Raw genomic sequence first — 20,714 nt, 5'->3', positions numbered from 1 at the left:
ATCTTGCCATTTGTGATAATAAGGATGAGCCTCGAGGGCATTATGCTAAGTGAAATAAGTCAGACAAAGAAAGACAAACACCGTATCATCTCATTTATATGTGGAATCTTCAAAACAAAACAAAACAAAACAAAACATAAAAAAAACCCAGAGAAAACTCCCGAAGTGCATAGATACAGAGAACAGATTGGTGGTTGCCAGAGGCAGGGGGGACTGGGGGTGGGCGAAATGGGTGAAGGGGGTAAAAAGTTACCACCTTCCAGTTATAAAATAAATATGGCTTGGAGATCTAATGTACAGCATGGTGACTACAATTAATATTATTGTGTATTTGAAAGTTGCTAAGAGGGTAGATCTTAAAAAAAATTTGTAATTATTTATTAATGGAGATGGATGTTAACTAGACTTCTTGTAGTGATCATTTCTCAGTATGTGCAAATACTGAATCATTATGTTGTACACCTGAAACTGTAATAATATAATGTTTTATGTCAATTATACCTTAGTGATAAAAAAATTAAATGGAAAAAAAAATAAAACGTACAAAAAATTAGGTGGGAGAGTTGTTCTTCATCTCCTGATTCCTAGTACATTTTTTGCTCTAAACTGAGTACCTGTTGTTAAAAATAATTTAGATGGGGCTTCCCTGGTGGCACAGTGGTTGAGAATCTGCCTGCTAATGCAGGGGACACGGGTTCGAGCCCTGGTCTGGGAAGATCCCACATGCCACGGAGCAGCTGGGCCCGTGAGCCACAATTACTGAGCCTGCGTGTCTGGAGCCTGTGCTCCACAACAAGAGAGGCCGCCATAGCGAGAGGCCCACACACCGCGATGAAGAGTGGCCCCCACTTGCCACAACTAGAGAAAGCCCTCACACAGAAACGAAGACCAACACAGCCATAAATAAATAAATAAATAATTAAAAATAATAATAATAATTTAGATGATCACCACTGTATTATATAATAACACTTTATTATTTTTTGGCTTCAAAGTCACTTGGTAAGCCAGGCAACATACATATGTTATAAAACACATTTTCACAAATATTAGAAGTGCATGCATGGCATCTTTGCTTATAAATGGAAACACAAGTTCCATTACAGGCCAAAAGACAGCTCTGACTTGCTAAAGGAGCACAATATAAGCCTGTTAAATCAGAACTATTTCTTTCTCTCTTTTTTTTTCTGATGGACATCTTGGCTCTGCCATCTGTGACTTGTGGATCCTTGAGCCCAGGACACTTCAGGGGCAAAAAAAGTTAGGCAATTCATTGATTTTTATGAATACATGGATTTTATGTATTAGAGTCAGTGAGCTCCTGTTAGTATTAGATCTTTTGCATTCTGAAGCATTAATATACTTATTTTGGCCTCCTTGTTTCTTTATGTTAAATGTGCTGGGTTTTTTTGAGAAGCAAAAAATTTGAGAACTGTTTTCCATTTATAACATTCCAGTCAGTTGGTGAGCCAACAGATTTCTGTAGTTTGTTCTTCTCTCTTGTAAGAGTTGCATGATTCTGAAACAGTGTTCTGGTTTTTAAAAAATCTGTTTGATATTTGCAGAAACAAATTGGAGAAACATGGTGGAAACTTCAGATGCATTGGAAACATCAGAAAATGAGAGAGAAGTTTCTTGTAAGCACAGCACATCTGAAAAACCCAGTAAACTTCCATTTGACACAGCCCCTGTTGGTAAACAGCCATCATCAGTGGCTGCAGGCAGTACTACCTCAGCTACAAACCCTGGAAAATCAACAGTGAGTGATAAAGAGGAAGTTAAACCAGATGACCTGGAATGGGCCTCACAGCAGAGTACAGAGACCGGCTCTTTGGATGGCAGTGGCCGGGATCTTTTGAATTCCTCCATCACCAGCACCACCAGCACTCTTGTACCTGGCATGCTGGAAGAAGAGGATGATGAAGATGAGGAGGAGGAGGAAGATTATACTCATGAACCCATATCTGTAGAAGTGCAGCTCAATAGTAGAATTGAGTCTTGGGTCTCTGAGACTCAGAGAACGATGGAAACTCTTCAGCTTGGAAAAACCCTTAATGGTTCTGAGGAAGACAATGCAGAGCAAAGTGGGGAAGAGGAAGCAGAGGCTGCTGAGGTGCTAGAGCCAGGGATGGATAGCGAGGCCTGGACTACTGACCATCAAGCAAGTCAGGAACAGCAGAAGCCCAGCAACTGCAGCTCGCTGAACAAGGAGCACTCTGATTCTAATTATACGCCCCCAAATCTATAACTCAGGAAATGTTAGCTATCTATCTCCAACTATGTAAGGGTTGCAGCCGTTATCTTTCATGCTTCATCTCAACATTTTGCACTGTCCAGTATTTAATATATGTATTTAATTCCTGACAAATATTTTTGTAGCTGTCTTTTACTTGTTTTGTTATGATCCATAGCTTAGCTTTTAATTAGCATCTAAGTGTCTTTCTAAGAACTGTACGGAAAATTCAGAATTGTTTCAGCTTATTTTGTTATGGAAAATAACGATTAAAAAAGAAGACCAGGTTTTAAAGAAAGTAAACTTAAAATGCCTATTTAGTCATTTTGAAAGTTAAAGGTTAAGGTTCTAAGGAAAGGAGCAGTTACCAATGTTTGCTTCAGGACTACACGTCCTATACTCTTAATTTGTCTGACCAAAAAGTTGTTTGGGCTTCTTTAAAAAAGCACTGGAGGTAGAGTTAGAAAACTAAAAAAATGGCTGAGGGTAACTAAGTTCACGAAGTGTTCTGTATTAAAAATGGATGCAACTTTTATTTAGTCCACAAATGCTTATTTCAGAAGTCACTGATCATGGTAATTGATTAAAGTTGGGACGGGCTAAGACAGAGCCTCCAATACTTAGGCTAGCAAAGGAGCCACCATGGTAGATTAGAGCTGGCCTTATTTGTGGAAAGTTAGATATGTTGTCTTTAATAGTGAGAAGTCACCCATGATAGGACGTTCTGGGTTCTGTTTCACATTTGCTTCTTACTTACCTCAGGAATGCTCTTGTACATAGTTGTATTTGCATAAAATTAGGCAAATTTTGACAGGTGAATAATTGTAACCGGTTGTATGACTGCAGCACTTAGTTGTAAACTATCCAGAAGCAGAGTCTTATACTGGTGTGTTCTCCTGCATGCTTCTGATTTGGGATTCTCTGGACTTAAAATATGGATCTGATTGGGTATTCATACTTGTCCTGAGTGAAAAACCGTTGCACCTTTTAAGAAAAATATTTTGTCCCTAACCTTGAGCACCTGCCAGCTAACACTGACTACAGTTACTGACGGGAGTCAGGGAAAGGAACTTTATGCAATTGTAACATGTATCCTGATAATCAAGGTTTGGAAGAGGAAGTTTTGAAGAAAAGAGAAAGTTCTAATTGTGCTGAAACTGTTAGATGATTTTAGAGTGTGGAGATAGGCACAGGTATTAATTCTTTATCACTGTTATTTATCTCTACCCTTCTCCTGGAATGTTTGTACCTCCTTGGGCGAAGTTAAAGTTACTGAGCTAAATGTTTTGCTAGTCAGTCACCACCTGGTAGTGACCTCTGCAAGTTTATAATGGTGGGAGAATAACAAATTACCTATTCTTCTGTCTTCCCTCCAACCACCCACCACCTCCAGTTAACCAACACACGTGTCTGCGTACACACACACACATGCATGCCAGCTTTACACTTCCAACTCCGATAAGCAGGCACAGAACTGAAGAGGGAGGGGTATTTTCCCTGCCCAGGTTTTATGGGGCAGAGCTTTGCCTCACAGAGGTGAGAGGGAAGAATTGGGCCGATTCTTTACTGAATGCATTGGGACTACTGTTCTAGTATTGATGTATTTATTGATCATCCCAACATTTAATTACTGGAGAGACCAGATTCTTGGTTGATGACTTAGTTATTTGTGAATTGTGAAAGCTTAGGAGCATTGCTGTGTAGGAAATGTCAGTCTATCAACTTTATTAGTGTGCTAAAAGGGGACATTATTGTACTGTCCTGTCTAAACTGTTCTTCAGTATAGACTTCTTAGGCACAAAGTATCCAGTACTTAAAGGTATGTAGCATGTAAGGAATGAAGCCTCTGAAATAGTAATCATGGATTTATATGTGGCAGATCCTACTGTCTCTGTACATTTGGAAGTGTTAGTTGGTTTAAAGAAATGATAGAGGTTTTGAACTACTGGCAATCTGAAAAGTATATTGAAAAATTTTGCATACTTTTTAATGGTGTAAATTTCCTTTGCTTGGTGTCAGTGATTCAAATAACTCTTGATCTTAAGGTAACGAGTGGCTTTCAGAGGTTTCTTATATTTTATATCTCTACTGAATGAGAATTGTCATTTTAGATTTTTGACATTTGTATCAAAAGGGAAGTTGAAGAAATCTTCAGAACACCAATAACTTTGAATTTTCCTATAGACTTCAGAAGTGTTCAGTTATGTGTTTGATAAACGCTCTTGCACGTGCAGTATCTTCTGCCAGCAAACCCAAGGGACCATGGCCTTTTTTATATGAGACAGGTCACCTCTAGAGGACAACCCAAAATTTATTAAAGGAAATGCTACTGTGTAGAACATATGCTTAAATAAGTATTGATAATGTCTTTATAATTCGTTTCCTTTTGATAAATTCTGGAATTTGTGTATATTATATGCAGGCAGAGGTGTGAAAATTAGGAAAGTGTTTTTTGGATCTGGGGTGAGTAGCTCTTTGGAGATCTAGAGAGATCTAATGCTAAGAATAAAGGTTCATCATCACAAGAAATAAAAACCATAGTGATTTTTTTCTTCATGTGTAGAGGTTGTTTTACTGGCAATAATTAATATTAGATTTCTATTTCAATACATAAATATATGAATTAAAATATGAATTGCACTCCCAAAACTAGATTTCTGCTTCAGTAGGTTTGTTTGCTGTGAAGATTACTTCTCAAGAGACAGTGTTCATATTAGCTTAACTTTTGGTTTAAATATGTGTGTAAATGTTGTAATATATTTCTTTTGACTAAACGTGGGAGAAAATGTGTTATACATTGAAAAGATTTTAAAGGCTCTGACTGGACGTCATTTTTGCAGAGATGGTATTTTATATGCTTCCAGTATTTGGAAAAGAATTAGTCAAAAGGAATTCACATAGTTCAAATATTGAGAAATTAATATCCAAATAATGTAATTGTCTGATTTCTTAATAAGCTGGGGGAGGTGGGTGGGGTGGGAATTACAGTGTGCAAATGAGTAGTGAGCTCCACATTCATTTTTCAACTCTTTAACACAAAACTGTTCAATCCTAACACATTGTTACTTTAATATATATATAAAGAAGTATTAGTGTTTGTAAAGCTGCTGTTTGCTTAAAAAAAAAAACCTGTCATTTAAGTATTTTCTGTATGTTGTGTCAACAAAGTAGAACATTAACTTATCCATTTAAACACTTTATCTTTTTTTGATTTAAAAATTTTTTTGTGAAATAATTTATCTTCTTCCTCTCTTGTTCCTTCCAACCTTTACACACATCACAGAATCAGCCAAACTGTTTGCCTAATCTGAAATCTGAATTCTAATTAATGATAAAAATTTAAACTTTGTTGGCACATCACACCTTAAGAGGATTTGTATTATTTTGTAATTTAATTTCTAAATATACCACATGAATTTATAATTTACTGTCTTAATTGTAATGCTCTAATTAAAAACTAGCAAAGTTAGTGTGAATTATAACATGAAGGGATTTTCATCTTGATAGGTCTTTTGCTGTATGAAGGATGATTGCTATATCACCTTATAGGGGTAATAACAGCTTTTTTGCACTATGTAAATACTAGTGGAAATTCTTCTGTAACTAATAAAATGATTATTGAAATGTAGTCTATCATTTCAGAATAGGTGCTTGAGGAATTCCTGACTTGCCCAACATGTAGGATAGAGAAAAAAGAGTCCAGCTTGTGGTATCCCTTAGTGCTCTCATGGGTTTGCCCAAAGAAGGTAAAATCTGCAGGAAGGAGTAGCTAGTAAAAATCTCTATGGTTGGTGTGATCTGTGGCATGGGTCTAACCATCTCACCAGAGACCATCTTAGTGTTAGGAAAAGGCTCTTACCAATTCCTTCTCCTTTTTATGCTAGTTACTCTGTGCCAGACATTGTTCTAAGCCATTTCCCAATATTAACTCATTTAATCCTCAGCAGCCCTATGAGGAAATACTATTATAATTTCTCACTTTTTAGATGATGAAATAATCATGGAAATGTTAAGTAACTTGCCCAAGCTTCCACAGGTGGTGAATGAGCAGAACTGGGATTCAAACTCAGTCCTGTGGTCAAGTCTGTGCATTTATTCACTATGTCTTCTATGTTGTCAGCACAAAATGTGCAGTGTGTGCAAACTAAGCAGGGCTTCCCCTCATCACGTGTCTTCTGCAATGTGAGATCTGCCGGGACTGAACTGATTGCCTCAGAGACTGGATTTATTGAGCCTCACCTGATAACCCTTTGCCTGGAGTTGTCTCAGACCTTGTCACTGTATCACAGTGAAGTGGAGGGAATCTGAAAACTCATCTGTTAGAAAATAATAGGTTCACTAATTTTCATAATGAAAAATTAAGTTTTGGTGATCACAAAGGGGAAGGAGGGTTGCCTCTCAGTTGTTACCAGGATAGTTCCCTTTTTTGGACCAAAATTTGTACTACTGCTGACAGAGTTCCTTTCCTAACAGTGATCAGGTTTTCTTAGAAGTGCGCAGAAGAGGGTGTGCATGGCACCTGAAAACAGTCAAAGGCTACCATGTAATATTAATAACTTTTTTTTTAAGTGAAGAGAGAGGGAAGAGAAGTATCCTGAACTATGGGCCTGACCATAAAAGGTGCTTAGTTCTGAGTCTAAGCTCAGAACTCAGGAGCCATACACATAAGTATTTCATTTTAGAAAGAGAACACCATCAAAAGACATTGAGATCACACTTTTAGTTCAATTATTTGAAATTTCTAAATTAGCAATTCAGTATTTTAGCTTAACATGGGTTCTTCTGACACATGAAATATGACACCTGGCTTATTACATTATAGGTAATAATGGCAGCCTTGTGGATCACAGGGCCAAAGCATGTTTCACCGGAGCTCCCACAATGCAGAGTTTGGAAAAGGGGGAGATGTTTCCATTTTGGACCCAGTCTCAATCTCTTTATTTCCCCTCACCCTGCTCCTCCCATCTTTCTGACACTTTGAGTAATTATTTGGCAACCCTCTGGCAAGGAAAGAGATTTATTCTTGCAGAAATGCGTTGGGTAACTGCGTGGCTATAACCTGGCTGCCTGTATTCAAGGTACAGAGGGTTAGAGCAAATAAGATAACTGAATTGCATGAAATTTGGAGCTCTTAGCTGAACAACCAGAGAATGCAATTGTGAGTTAGCTGTGGTTTGGGTCCTGGAGTAGTACAGGTTTCTGTGGAAGGAATGAGTGCTTTGTCTTCTCAGAAGCATCAGGCTTGGTCATAGCCTTGAATTACTAGAGGGCACAGGTAATAACCACAGCCTTCCTATGGTGGGACTCTGATTTAAGGCAGTGTTGGTTGCACCCTTATCTATTAGAGGAAGAGTGATGTGAGTAAAAGTGGTACCTACTTAGGTGTGCAGATTCCCCAGGTTATCTTTGCATCTTTGTTTACCTGAGTTGGAGCATTTTCATTGCTTTGCAAACCCTCTGCTTGAGAATAGGATAACGATTGAAATTTAAGCAGTTAGTTTTGTGTGTTAGCTCTGGTTAAGGAGGAATAAGAGAAAAGTTTGAAAATTACTGGTTTCTCAATCATAGGAGAAATATTAGAGGTGATTATCCCTGTCATTGTACTTGTACTTTTTCCTTGCTTTCCCCTTCCTAAAACCCGTCATGTAAGGCAAATGGTGATTTCTCATAAATGCTCTAATATTTGTAATTAGGAAGGTAAGAAAGATCTGTGTTCCTACTTTACAAATATTCAAACACAATGATGGCCAAGAAAAAGGATTCAACTATTTAACTTTTACTTGTTCCTTAGTACTTAAGATGCACCATTTAAACTATTTCATAACCTTTTAGTTAAGGGGATCAGCAAACTGCATGCAGCCTGTGAGCCCAGTCAGCCAGCAGCCTGTTTGTTGTTTGTTTGTTTGTTTTGGTTGTACCGGGTCTTAGTTGCGGCAGTCGGGCTCCTTAGTTGTGGCATGCGACCTCTTAGTTGTGGCATGCATGTGGGATCTAGTTCCCTGACCAGGGATCGAACCTGGGCCCCCCCTGCCTTGGGGGCGTGGAGCCTTAACCACTGCGCCACCAGGGGAGTCCCGCCAGCAGCCTGTTTTTATAAATAAAGTTTTCCTGGAACATAGCCTCACCCATTCATTTACATATTGTCCATGACTGCTTTTGTGCTACGTTGACAGAGTTGAATAGTTGTGACAGAGACCATCTGGCCCGCAAAGCCTAAAATATTTGCTATCTGGTCCTTCACAGAAAGTTTGCCAGCCTCTCAAATCGAGGATGATGTCCAACAGCACTTGATACTTGTGTGGTTTTCCCCCGGTTCTTCCCCTTATTTCTAGGGATGATACATCTGTCATGGATGTACTAGAAGTCGTATAAAGTTCTACCCAGTGGTAGAAGGCATGTGGCTGCCTGGGAGGAGCATCGTCAGAAACAAGCCCTGCTGCTTTGTCACCAAAGGGCTTTGGGAGGCCTGGGCTCATGTTTCCCATTCTCTGCTCCCTCTGGAACATCGGCCAAGTCCCTTGATTCTCTGGTTCTCCTTTATCAACGAGGGATGTGCCGGTTGAGTCAGTTATCCTCCTTGGGGAAACAGCAAGTCCATTCCTTGGTCAAGGGTGGTCCCGAGTTGGACCAGGCTGGGCACTTTCCAAGGCCACCGTAGCCAAAGGCTGCCAGTACCCTCAAAGCAGCTTGGTACCCGGAATGGGCCATGGTAATTAAGTCAATCACCCTAGTTTCCTCAAAAATTTGAACCGAAGGCCACAGGAAGTGAATGGAGTGGGTGGGCCAAGACAGTAGAGAGGCCACTGATGCCGAAAACTTGGCCTCTGTGCACCAGTGCCAAATCAAATCCCAGAGACGGAGTTTTGGGTGAAGTAGAAAAGAACAGCTTTGTTGCTTTGCCAGGCAAAGCGGGACACAGTGGACTTGTGCCCTGAAAAGCTGTGTGTCCCAACCTAGGAGGATTTGGTGAGCAGTTTTATAGCAAGGGTTCAAGGGCAGGCTTGCTGGTAAGGATCAGGGTGTGTGCAGGGTCTGCACTCCTGTAATCTGGTCTCAGGTGGTCTCCTGATGAGCTTCTCAAGGTTATCAAACTGTCATCTTCTCTGGAATGAAGAATGCTGACATCTTCCATTTATTGGGGGTTTTAGTTCTGTAAAGAGCTCAAAGATACTGTTATGTGTATCCCTTGAGGTGGAACCAGGACCCTGCCCCAAGGCTGCACTATTGTTTCTTGGCGGCTCCACCCTTGTCTCTGCATCCCCTCCCTTCCCTGACTGGCAACTGTTCGAATCTGCCCTGTGGAACTCAGGGAAGGTCATGGAGGCTGGAGTCTGTTCCCTACAAACAAGAAACGGAGGACAAGGAAAGGCTTTCGTGCCCAGGAGCCCCTCAGGGCCACGGGAACAACAGAACAAGGAGCTGCCTCCTGTGCTGACAGCTTTGCCTTTTTAGCCCGTTCCTAGGCCTTTGATCACGACTGTTTTTTCTTAATTATAGAGAGCTTGTCTGTTTTTAACAACCAACAGAGTCTTCCACAGGTGATCTTTAAGGTTCCTTCAAACCCAAATGGTCTATGATTCTATGAAGAGAGGCGTTCACCATAAATGCTTTGAGAATACTTTCCACCTTTGTGGTTACATGTGGCAAGAACCAGCATCGTGTCAGGGTGGGTGGCTGGGGGCATAAAGAGTGGTACCAGGGCTGCAGCGGGGACCCAAGAGCACCTGGAGGGTGCTCTCTCCAGGCAGAGCTGTAGGTGTGGAAGCCTTTCAGCCACTCCAACCACCACCACCTCCGTTACACCCAGATAGGGTGTCCAGAACCAACTAGCCCAAATCCTTGAGATCGTCCTTGAGCCCTCTTCTTCCCACACGTCCAGCCCGTCAGGAAATTCTGTTAGTTTCATACCAAAATATAACCATAATTCAACGGCTTTTCACTCCTTGCTGTCTTCACCGTCTCTCACATGGATTCTTGCAACCATCTCTCCCCCGGTCATACTGTTTTCACTCTTGTGCTCCTGTGGTCTATTCTCAACACAGCAGCCATAACAATGCTATTACAAACCTAAGAGATCATGTCACTCCTCTGTTCTAAGCCTTCCAATGGCTCCATCTCACCCGGAGAAGAAGACTTCTTCTTCCTTATCTACAGTGGTCCACATGCCTGTGCACTCACACAGAGACCTCCTCTGACCTCCTCTTCTGCCACACCTTTCCGCCCACCCTTACTCGCTCTACTGGCCTCCTTGCTAGGTCTGGAACATGCCAAGCATACCGCTGCCTCAAGGCCTTTGCACTATCTGTTCCCTCTGCTGGAAAGTCTGTTCACCCTGCACCTTCTTTGGGTCTTTGCTCAAGTGCACCTTTACAGTGAGGCCTCAGGGGAGTCAGGGGCTACCCTATCTGAAATGGAACACCCCTTCGTCATTTTATTCCCCAAACCTGCTCTTCCCCTCCCCCACCCATTTGTACTTACCAAGCTCTAACTTCCTCTAGATTTTATTCATCTTGTCTCTCCTCCCCTACTAAACTCTGTGCAGGCAATGACTTAGGACTGTTTTGTTTCTGCTTACCCTCAGTGCCTAGTACAATGCCTGGCACAAAATAGGCACTCAATAAATCTTTCGAATTAATGAATGAAAGAAGGCTAAAGCAAGGAAATCAGCATTTGCAGTGCAGCCGTGCTCTGTGCAGCCACTCCTACTCTCTGACTTCCTGACAACCCCTATTTCCCCTTTTGTTCGTGGTCTGGGATTGGAAGAAAAACTAACCTAAATCTCAAAGGGAAAAGCCTTACCCTAGAATAGGGGGACTCCTAGAGTTACTCTGTATTTAATGGTCCTGTGTTGCTTATAACTCAAAACATATGGTAGGTTTAGTACCTAATGATTCCTGTATACGCGGAGGTGACAAATATGGGAGACATTTCTATGAGATTAAATGGGAAGGGGGCAAGAATGCACAAGCAACTTCCAGTGTATCTGTAACGTTTCATTTTTAAGCTGTATCATCAGTACGTAAGAGTGTGGTATATTATTCTTTATATACTTTTTATATGCTTGAGATATTTAATTAGAATAACCAAAAGGAACAGGCCAACTAAAATGCAACCACTTTCTATTCTGTAACTGACTTCCCAAACTTTGTACTGAGTCTGCCTTCAATACATTGACAAAGAAGATTAGTGGTAGAAATGGAACTAGAAGTCAGGATTAAATCCCTATCTTGATTGATTTAGCAAATAGTTACAATTTGTTAAGAGCCAATAGCTACAAATTTTATCTTCTTCCCCATGAACCAGAAACTGTCTCACTTCATCCATCACCTGGCCTAACCCTCCCCCAGGTAATGAGAAATATGGCTCGCACCTATGACTTTCCCATCTGCTCTCTAGCTGGAACAAGGTGCTTTAATCTTCATGGAAAGATTGAAGATTGTGTTGGCAACCCACTTATCTGGTTTCCTTAGCAACGAGAACACAGTATTTAAAGTGATGGCATCCGTTGCTCAGAATAGAAATTAAGTAAGCCTGATCCTGGTGCCCTGGGCCTGCTCAGGGCTGCTTTACCTCTTCAAAGACTCTTTCACACCTGTTCAGGTAGCAAACCTCTAAAGGGACAACTACCAAGAATATAATCATAGCAAACACTCTGGACCTGTATCCATAGCCAACTCACCCTTGCCAGTTATAGTGGCCCCCATCTACAATCCCTGGAAATATTGACCAAATTCTCCTTTTCAATTCAAGAATTGAAGAAAATTTTTCCATGTCCTTGCAACTTCTGCAGCAATTTAGGTAGGCTGCCACCAGTTTCCATGAAATCTGAGCAAGAATCAAGATGATGAAGCTGCCCAAACATTTAGGAAAAGCACAAAGGAAAAAAGAAGTTTTAAAGGAAATTGCTATTAAAGGACTGTGGCCAAGCATCTACTGTTTTGTCCAACAGAGTTGAACAGGTTTCCTTACTGTCAGACTTTTTAGAGCCTCTAATATCCTAATGCATTTTGACTCTCCATGAGGGGAAAGATTTATTATATGTCAGGCAGCAGCTCCTCAACATGTTGGACCATGGAACATGCAATTATTTACTTGGCCATAGAGAGCCTTCTCTGTGCAAAAACTATGAACATCCTGGAGGCTGGTAATTAATGCTAACTTTGCAGCCAGTGGGGCATCAGTCCACAAACTGGATGCTGTGCTTGGTCTTGATGGTGGCAGTGGCAGCACTGACATCTTCGGGAACCACGTCGCCATGGTACAACAGGCAGCAAGCCTGTATTTACTATGGCAAGGGTCGCATTTCACCATCTGGTTGGCTGGCTCAGAGCAAGCATTGGTGATATCTGCTTCAGAGTTCATAGTTTTCAGATTTCCTGGGGAACTAGCTTTTCATGTAATGTGCATAAAAACATGTTGCTTAAGCTGTGAAGGTCCAGGAAGATGGGACACAAAGGGACTCCTGGACTGCTGTAACTCAGAGGTTCTCAACCAGGGGTGATTATCTCCCCAGGGGACATTTGGCAATGTCTGGAATATTTCTTTTTTTTTTTAAACTTTGGGTTTATTTATTTATTTATTTGTTTGTTTATGGCTGTGTTGGGTCTTCGTTTCTGTGCAAGGGCTTTCTCTAGTTGCGGCAAGTGGGGACCACTCTTCATCGCGGTGCGCAGGCCTCTCACTATCGCGGCCTCTCTTGTTGCGGAGCACAGGCTCCAGACGCGCAGGCTCAGTAGTTGTGGCTCACGGGCCCAGCTGCCCCGCGGCATGTGGGATCTTCCCAGACCAGGGCTCGAAGCCGTGTCCCCTGCATTGGCAGGCAGATTCTCAACCACTGCGCCACCAGGGAAGCCCTGGAATATTTTTTATTATCACAACTGGAGAGAGGGCTACTGGCATCTAGTGGGTTAAGACCAGAGAAGCTGCTAAGTATCTTACAGTGTACCAGACAGCGCCCCCCAAATGTCAACAGTACAGAGGTTGAAAAACTGGACTAACAATGTCAGGATGCTTGATTAGTCCTGAATGGGTTCAGGGCCCCCAGTAGACTCACACTGTGCAATCCGTGCTCTTGACTTGTGTTTCTGGCACATGTTTAGACATTCTCTAATGTTCCAGAGTGAACTTAACCAGACACATCCAGATCCTCTGGACAGAACAGGCCCTTCTCTCCCACGTACCCTGGGGAAGAGGATGAGGAGAGTTCACCCAGAGCTTCTGATCCCATGCCAGTGCCCCCTCCCACGGCTCCTGTTTATTTTCTCCCATCACATGGGGAGGTGTGTGAGGAGCGAAAGGGCAGGGAGGCACGTCTGGTAAGGGCTGCTGAGTGAATGCTCCAAGGAAAGCGTGAGTCAAGTGCTCACGGAAGGCCTAGGGAATGAGCTGGCCTGGCCCTGGCCACACAATGGACTCAAGCACGAGCGGTGAGGACAACGCCACAAAGTGGAATCCAGTCGCCTGCCCTGGTGAGCAGTGTCCCTGAGGCAGAGGCCTTAAAGCCTCTGCTTGTCCCTCTAAACTCCTTCTCAGGGAACAGCTGCCCAGGCCACGCCCCTCAGGAGGATCCCTGGACAGGGGCTTGGAAATGCCTGAGCAGCCTCCATATTCCCGGAGAGGAGAATAGAGCGCAAAACCCCTGCCTGCAGAAGACTTGCTCTCTTCTTTAAGTCGTATCTTGGTTTGCCCAGGAGTGAGGAGATCCCCGGATGTGGGACTTAATTTTAAAACCGAGACCGTCCTGGCTAATCTAGGGAGAGTTGATCACCCTACTGTTCCTAGACATAGGGAGACGTATTCAGTCACGAAAAGAGGACCCTTTATTATATTGATATTTTAGTTGAATTAGTGGAGTATTGATGATTATGGGCCCGTGATTGAGTTAGGTGCCTTGGTGGAGTTGAGAGGAGCACAGTAGTCCTGACCCACACATGGTTGTGCGCTGAGAGCGTGTAAACAGTTTGCTTGGAACTCAGAACATTTTCCCAAAGAAACCACATTACTTCCAAGCTAAACCCCAGAAGCCCTAAAATATAACTCAGAGTTGAAATGATAGGAACCTCACCCCCTTCCACCACCACCACGACTACAGGAAGCAAAGCGGCTAGAAATGCAGTGTTTCAGCTCCGTGGGTTGAAACCGCTGCTGTGATTTCCCCTTGTTTCTAGGAGAAAGTGCCTATCACTCAGGATGATAGGTGCACAGTCACAATTTCCTGGCCCCTCCTCCTAACACATGCAAGTGAATACACATGTGCATGTACACATACACAAGTATGTACGAGCTCTGCTTCTTTTATTCTTTTTAGTGAAACCTAAATTAATGAGCTTTTATTATAGGAGAAGATTGTCAGTTGTGTGAATATCAGTACTCTACCCATTCCTTTAAAAATATTTTGAGCAATAATAGATTACAAAATTTTCAGTAAAGATAATGGTCAGGAATTTTATTAGTTAATTAATTTAATTAATTTATTGAAGTAGAGTTGAATACTTAAAAATATTTACAATGTTTGTGTTAATTTCTGCTGTACATCAGTTATACACATATATACATTCTTTTTTGTATTCTTTTCCATTATGGTTTATCACAAGATATTGAATATAGTTCCCTGTGCTATACATTAGGACCTTGTTGTTATCCATTCAAAATATAATAGTTTGCATCTACCAGCCCCAAATTCCTAGTCCATCCCTCTCCCTCCCCCACTCCCCCTTGGCAACCACAAGTCTGTTCTCTATGTCTGTGAATCTGCTTCTGTTTTGTTGATAGGTTCAATTGTGCCATATTTTAGATTCCACATATAAGTGATATCATATGGTATTTGTCTTTCTCTTTCTGACTTATTTCACTTAGTATGATAATCTCTAGTTTCATCCATGTTGCTACAGATGGGATTATTTCGTTCTTTTTTATGGCCAAGTAGTATTCCATTGTATATGTGTACCACATCTTCTTTATCCATTCATCTGTCGGTGGACATTTAGGTTGTTTCCATGTCTTGGCTATTGTGAACAGTGCTGCTATGAACATAGGGGTGCATGTGTCTTTTTTATTATAGTTTTGTCCGGATATATGCCCCCAGGAGTGGGATTGCTGGATCACGTATGTGGTCTGTTCCTTACCCAAACTCCCACCCCAGTGTGACAGTGTGAGAATCAAGATTTCCTGGTGTGATGTCAAGCCAGTGGCACTTTCCTCTGCTGGGGTGTTCACGTCTCAGGGAGGCCTATCTGTGGCCTCCAGATGCTGATGACTGGGATGGGGAAACCCAGCAGACTCCCTAGAGACTGTCAGAGAGAGACACAGGGCTGGCAGCATGTGGGTGAGGACACCCCGAGCAGAACCCAAGGCAGAGTTTCCAGGACATAGGATCTTTGGTATGGAGAGACCCAAAGAGATGATTCAGTTCAAGTCCCTCATATACAGATGAGGAAACTGAGGCCCAGGGAAGTGAAGGGACCTGCCCAAGGTCACAGACTTTTGGAGGCATATTAAAAGAACCCAGATTTCCAAATCCCCAGCCTCTTGCCACTCCACCCTTTGCCTCAGAAACTAGAAAATCCCCTGGGGTTGTCCCCCACTCCCAATTCTACTTTTTTTTTAATATATATTTATTTATTTAGTTTTGGCTGCCTTGGGTCTTCGTTGCTGCATGTGGGCTTTCTCTACCTGCGGCGAGCGGGGGCTACTCTTCGTGTGGTGCACGGGCTCTAGGCGCGAGGGCTTCAGTAGCTGTGGCATGTGAGCTCAGTAGTTGTGGCTCGCGGGCTCTAGAGCGCAGGCTCAGTAGTTGTGGCGCACGGGCTTCGTTGCTCCGCGGCATGTGGGATCTTCCCGGACCAGGGCTCGAACCCGTGTCCCCTGCATTGGCAGGCGGACTCTTAACCACTGCGCCACCAGGGAAGCCCCCAATTCTACTTTTGAAAATAAATTCTCTAAGGAAAGCTTTGTTTTCTGGCCAAAATAGTTGTGCTTGCTGAGCTGGGGGTGATAGAACTCCTGAGGAAGAGGTTGCCAAACTTTGCTACCCCGTGACATGGCAGACCCTACAGCTTCCCTGCACCTGGAATCTTCTCTAGCCAAGCAGAAAATAGCAACAGGGCAGCACTACCAACCACCAACAGCTTCTACCTTCATCACTGTATTTATCTCCACCAATTGCAAAGGGGCTGCCTTTCTCCTGGCCATTTTCTTACCTCTGTATATGTTCTTAAGCCCCAAGAGCAGTTCTTAAGCAGCCCCTTGAGACCACTTCCTGTGGGTGTGCGATGGTGTTAGAAGGGGAAATGTAAGCGCTTTGCTGAGAGATTTCATTCTGGTGTTTCGTGCTGCTCTAGACACAGATGTCTGCTGGACTATTCAAATCTCTTTTCTAACCTGGAAATGCCAATTATCTCCCTCAAAGCCATGCTGCTTTTTGCAAGGGCCTCAGGTGTCCAGAGGGGGAGTGGACGTGCTCTGTATATTCAACTATGATATTAGTAATGTGTGGGATATGCAGGGTGGTTCACGCCTTACAAAATGCTTTTGTGTAGGTGATCTCGTTTCACCCTGTGAGGAAGGTAGGGCAGCTATTCCTGTACCCATTTAATGGATGAAGAAACTGAAAATAAATCTGATTATTATTCAGATTTATCCAGTGGCAGAGATGAGGTTAGAACCAGGGTCTCCTGGATTCAGTATCTTTTCCACCGAAATTAGAGTAGTCTTGTAAAATATTTTAATTGTTTTTAACTAGAAAATACCTACACATCATTCAAAATTCGAAAGGTACAAAAAGGTGTACAGTGAAAAGTAAGTCTCCTCCCTGCTTATCAGCTCTTCCCACCCCCAAAATGCAACTTCCTAGAGACACAGCTTCCAGAGCTAAACTAGACACATACCGGCAATATATATGGCTACATGTTAATAAACACATATATTTGTGTGTATAAACATAAAGGAGGGGGCTTCCCTGGTGGCTCAGTGGTTGGGAGTCTGCCTGCCAATGCAGGGGACGCGGGTTCGGGCCCTGGTCTGGGGGGATCCCACGTGCCGCGGAGCAACTGGGCCTGTGCACCGGGGAGCAACTGGGCCTGTGCACCGCGGCTGCTGGGCCTGCGCATTTGGAGCCTGTGCTCCGCGGCTGGAGAGGCAGAGATGGTGAGAGGCCCGTGCGCCGCGATGAGGAGTGGCCCCCGCTTGCCTCAGCTGGGGAGGGCCCTCGCACAGAACAGAAACGAGGACCCAGCACAGCCATAAATAAATAAATAGATAGATAGCTGATGTTCACGAAAGGGCTGTGTTTATTTTCACAAAAACTTTCAAGAGAAATTTGTAGAGAAATAGCTTGTGATCCTGAGACACAGGTTTGTTTTCATCAATGAACACCAGGAATCATGGAAATGATCATGTTTCCCTCTTTGTCTTGGCTGCTTGGGAGCCAGGAATTAAATTGACAGCCTATTTCTAGCAAGTTTACTTGCCCTTCTGTCAGACACTTTATATACTATCACCACTGCTGTCACCTTAATTTCCTTGTGTGTCATCTTCACTTGGTTCTTCAGTGTATTTATTTCACAAGTTAATGGACGAATACATTCTTGTTGTAAAGATAAAAAGAACTCAGGATTATACAGAGCAAGACTTGAAAGTATTCATTTATTATTTATGGTGTAGTACTGTCTATATTTGTGTAAGCAGCCTCAAGTTCATCTGGAACAATATTAGGAATAATCAAGTTTTAAAAAACAAATGAAGAAAAAACTTTATTTGCAAGCTTACTACCATGCTAGGTACATTTGCATATACTTTCTCTTTTAATTCCAACAGCAACTCTATAAGGTAGATATCATATGCCCACTTCATAGATGAGGCAGTTGAATGAGGTTAAGTTAGTTGTCCAAAGTCTTAGACAGTAAGTGGCAAGGCTAGGAATGAAACTCTGTCTGAGATTCATAGTTTGTGTGTCAGCTCGTTTGTTTGTTGTTGTTGTTGTTTTAACTATCTCACCCCTCTAGAGCAAAAAGTAAAATTACAAAATTTAGGTACAACTAGAGCGTGTGTATATGTGTGTATGTGTGTGTGTGTGTGGCGGGGGGATGGCGGCGGGAGTGGCGTATGAATTGGTCTTCATTACACCCACTCCTCCCTCTGCTTCAAGCCACTGAAATTATTTAGGAATTCAGCCAAGAGCCTTTTTTCCTCCTTAGGTGCCAGCAAAGACCTGGCCCACAATGGCTGATCTTGTGCCAACTCCAGGTGAAAACTCAGCAAAGGTCAGCTGTAAGAGCGGGTAGCCTTTAACCTTCCACCATTGACCTTCCCGGGCTCCTTCTGTACCCTTCCTTCGACTTGGACTCAGAAGACAAAGGTGAACTTGAGTGCTGTTGGGGACACAGCTTCCATTTATGCTGCCTCCAGGCCCCGGGGGCTGCCTTCTCTCCAGCACTGAGGCCCTTTTGTCCTGCGGGGCACCCACGGCCTGACTGCCCACACTGTTAAAGCGCAGTTTCGGCTCCCTCTCCCCCTCCCCCGTGAGTCGCTGGGCCTGGAGAAGGGCTTTTGAGTTTCGAGAGCGCACACTGGCCCTTTTCTTCTCCGGGCGCCTGCAGCTTAGATGCTGAGCGCCTGGCAGCCTGGCGCTCAGCTGCTCTTTTTCAGGGAGGCCGTGCGAAAGCGCGCACAGGGCGCTCTTGCGGCCCCGGGTTTCCTGGGACTGGCGCGCAGCCCCCGGCCTCCGGCAGCGCGGGACAGGCCTGGGAGGAGCCCACCCGTGCCAGAGTTCATCCGGGAAGCTGGTCGTCCAGCTCTCATTCCAGAACTTGTAAACAGGCATCCTCGTTGACCCAACTCATTCTGTATATGAGGATATTAAAATTTTTTTCACTCGAATCCTATTATTAGAAATTTCAAACTTGCAGAAGAGTTGAAAGAATGGTAAAGTGGATACTCATATACCCATTATCTAGAGTCTGCAATTAGCATTTTTTGTATGGAAGGGTTTAGCTATAAGAGCTAGCACTGCCCTATGGGGTGTGTGTGTGTGTGTGTGTGTGTGTGTGTGTGTGTGTGTGTGTGGAGAAACCCAAATACCCCCCCCTCCCACCCCGTTTGTTAAATTATGGCACATTTGCACAGTGTACCGCATAGCAATTAAAATAACATGGTACATTTAGTGACGTGGAAAAATGTGGGTTTTCTGCTAACAGAAAAAAAAAGGTAGAAAACTGTATGCACAATATTATGTTATTTTTGTTTGAAAAAATGTTCATGACTAGGGAAAAAAAACCACCCTGAGGTTATATATTATAATATTAACAGGATTGAGTCTAAATTAGTATATCAGTGAATTTGATTTTCATCTCTGGCTTGTTTTTATTTCTTTCAATGAAGTACTTCTTTGTAAGGTGAAAACATGGATTTAAAACATGTATGGAAAAATGGATTTAAAACAAGAGGCCGACATGGCTCCCTGGGATTTTCCAGCGCCATTTACTGTGACAGGAGTCCTGGGCTGTTCCGTCTCCTATGCAAACATTGCTGCATCGCTGGTCCTGGCCATTTAGAGCTCCACCAGCCTGACACAGTGTTCCCAAGTATGAGTACCAGGCTCTCCTTTCTTTCATTGTCCCCGCTCTCCTGCAGCAAACTGGATTTCTCCCTCTCATCACTGACTCATAGGCAGGGAGGTTCTTAGGCACTATAGAGTGAGAGTCCTATCATGCTATTCACTTGGCCCCCTGGAAGTAAAAGTCCTGGGGGATGAAATTCCTCTTCTTCAAGAGAAGGCCAGGGGGCCTTCCCTGGTGGCGCAGTGGTTAGGAATCCGCCTGCCAATGCAGGGGACACGGGTTCGAGCCCTGGTCTGGGAAGATTCCACATGGCTGCAGAGCAACTAAGCCCATGCGCCACAACTACTGAGCCTGCGCGTCTGGAGCCCGTGCTCCGCAACAAGAGAGGCCGCGATAGTGAGAGGCCCGCGCACCGCGATGAAGAGTGGCCCCCGCTTCCCACAACTAGAGAAAGCCCTACGCATAGAAACGAAGACCCAACACAGCCAAAAATAAATAATAAATAAATAAAAAATAAAAAAAAAAAAACAAGAGAAGGCCAGGGCCTAACCCAGGGGCTGTATGCTGCCCGTGGGCCCCTGAGCTCTTTCTCTGCAAGAGGCCTGGCCCCAGTTAGACTCCCAGGAGAAGCTCTGCTTTAGTTTGGGTTCCTCAGGAAACTTTAGGACCAGCTGGGTAATATTTTCATCACCATACAAAAAAATGGCGGTTTCAGAGACAACAGCAATAAGGGCTCACTCTATACACATATTTTTAGCTCACAAAGTAAATTCATACACTCTCTTACAGTGGTTCCCAGAGCAGTATCAAAAGTCATTTGGAGATGGACATAGGGTTGCCAACTTTTATTTTGCCATGTAAAATCATTTAAAATCTACTATTTATGATTACAATTACTTCCTAACAGAAAAGACATTTTACCACAT

At 43.2% G+C, this 20,714-nt stretch overlaps 1 protein-coding gene across 1 annotated transcript in view; it reads left to right on the top strand.

Moving 5' to 3' along the window:
* SECISBP2L (SECIS binding protein 2 like) overlaps positions 1-5,830 on the top strand; it is a 62,539-nt gene extending 56,709 nt beyond the window's left edge. The window contains exon 18 of the mRNA XM_068551212.1: positions 1,566-5,830. Coding sequence (XP_068407313.1) covers positions 1,566-2,248 — 683 coding nt within the window. The 3' untranslated portion in view covers positions 2,249-5,830. The remainder of the gene's footprint in view (positions 1-1,565) is intronic.
* The last annotated feature ends 14,884 nt before the right edge of the window (positions 5,831-20,714 follow it).

The sequence above is a fragment of the Eschrichtius robustus genome, chromosome 1, assembly GCF_028021215.1.
Source record: "Eschrichtius robustus isolate mEscRob2 chromosome 1, mEscRob2.pri, whole genome shotgun sequence".
Taxonomy (NCBI): domain Eukaryota; kingdom Metazoa; phylum Chordata; class Mammalia; order Artiodactyla; family Eschrichtiidae; genus Eschrichtius; species Eschrichtius robustus.
Note: the sequence above shows the minus strand (reverse complement) of the source record. Positions and strands in the feature narration are given on the sequence as shown.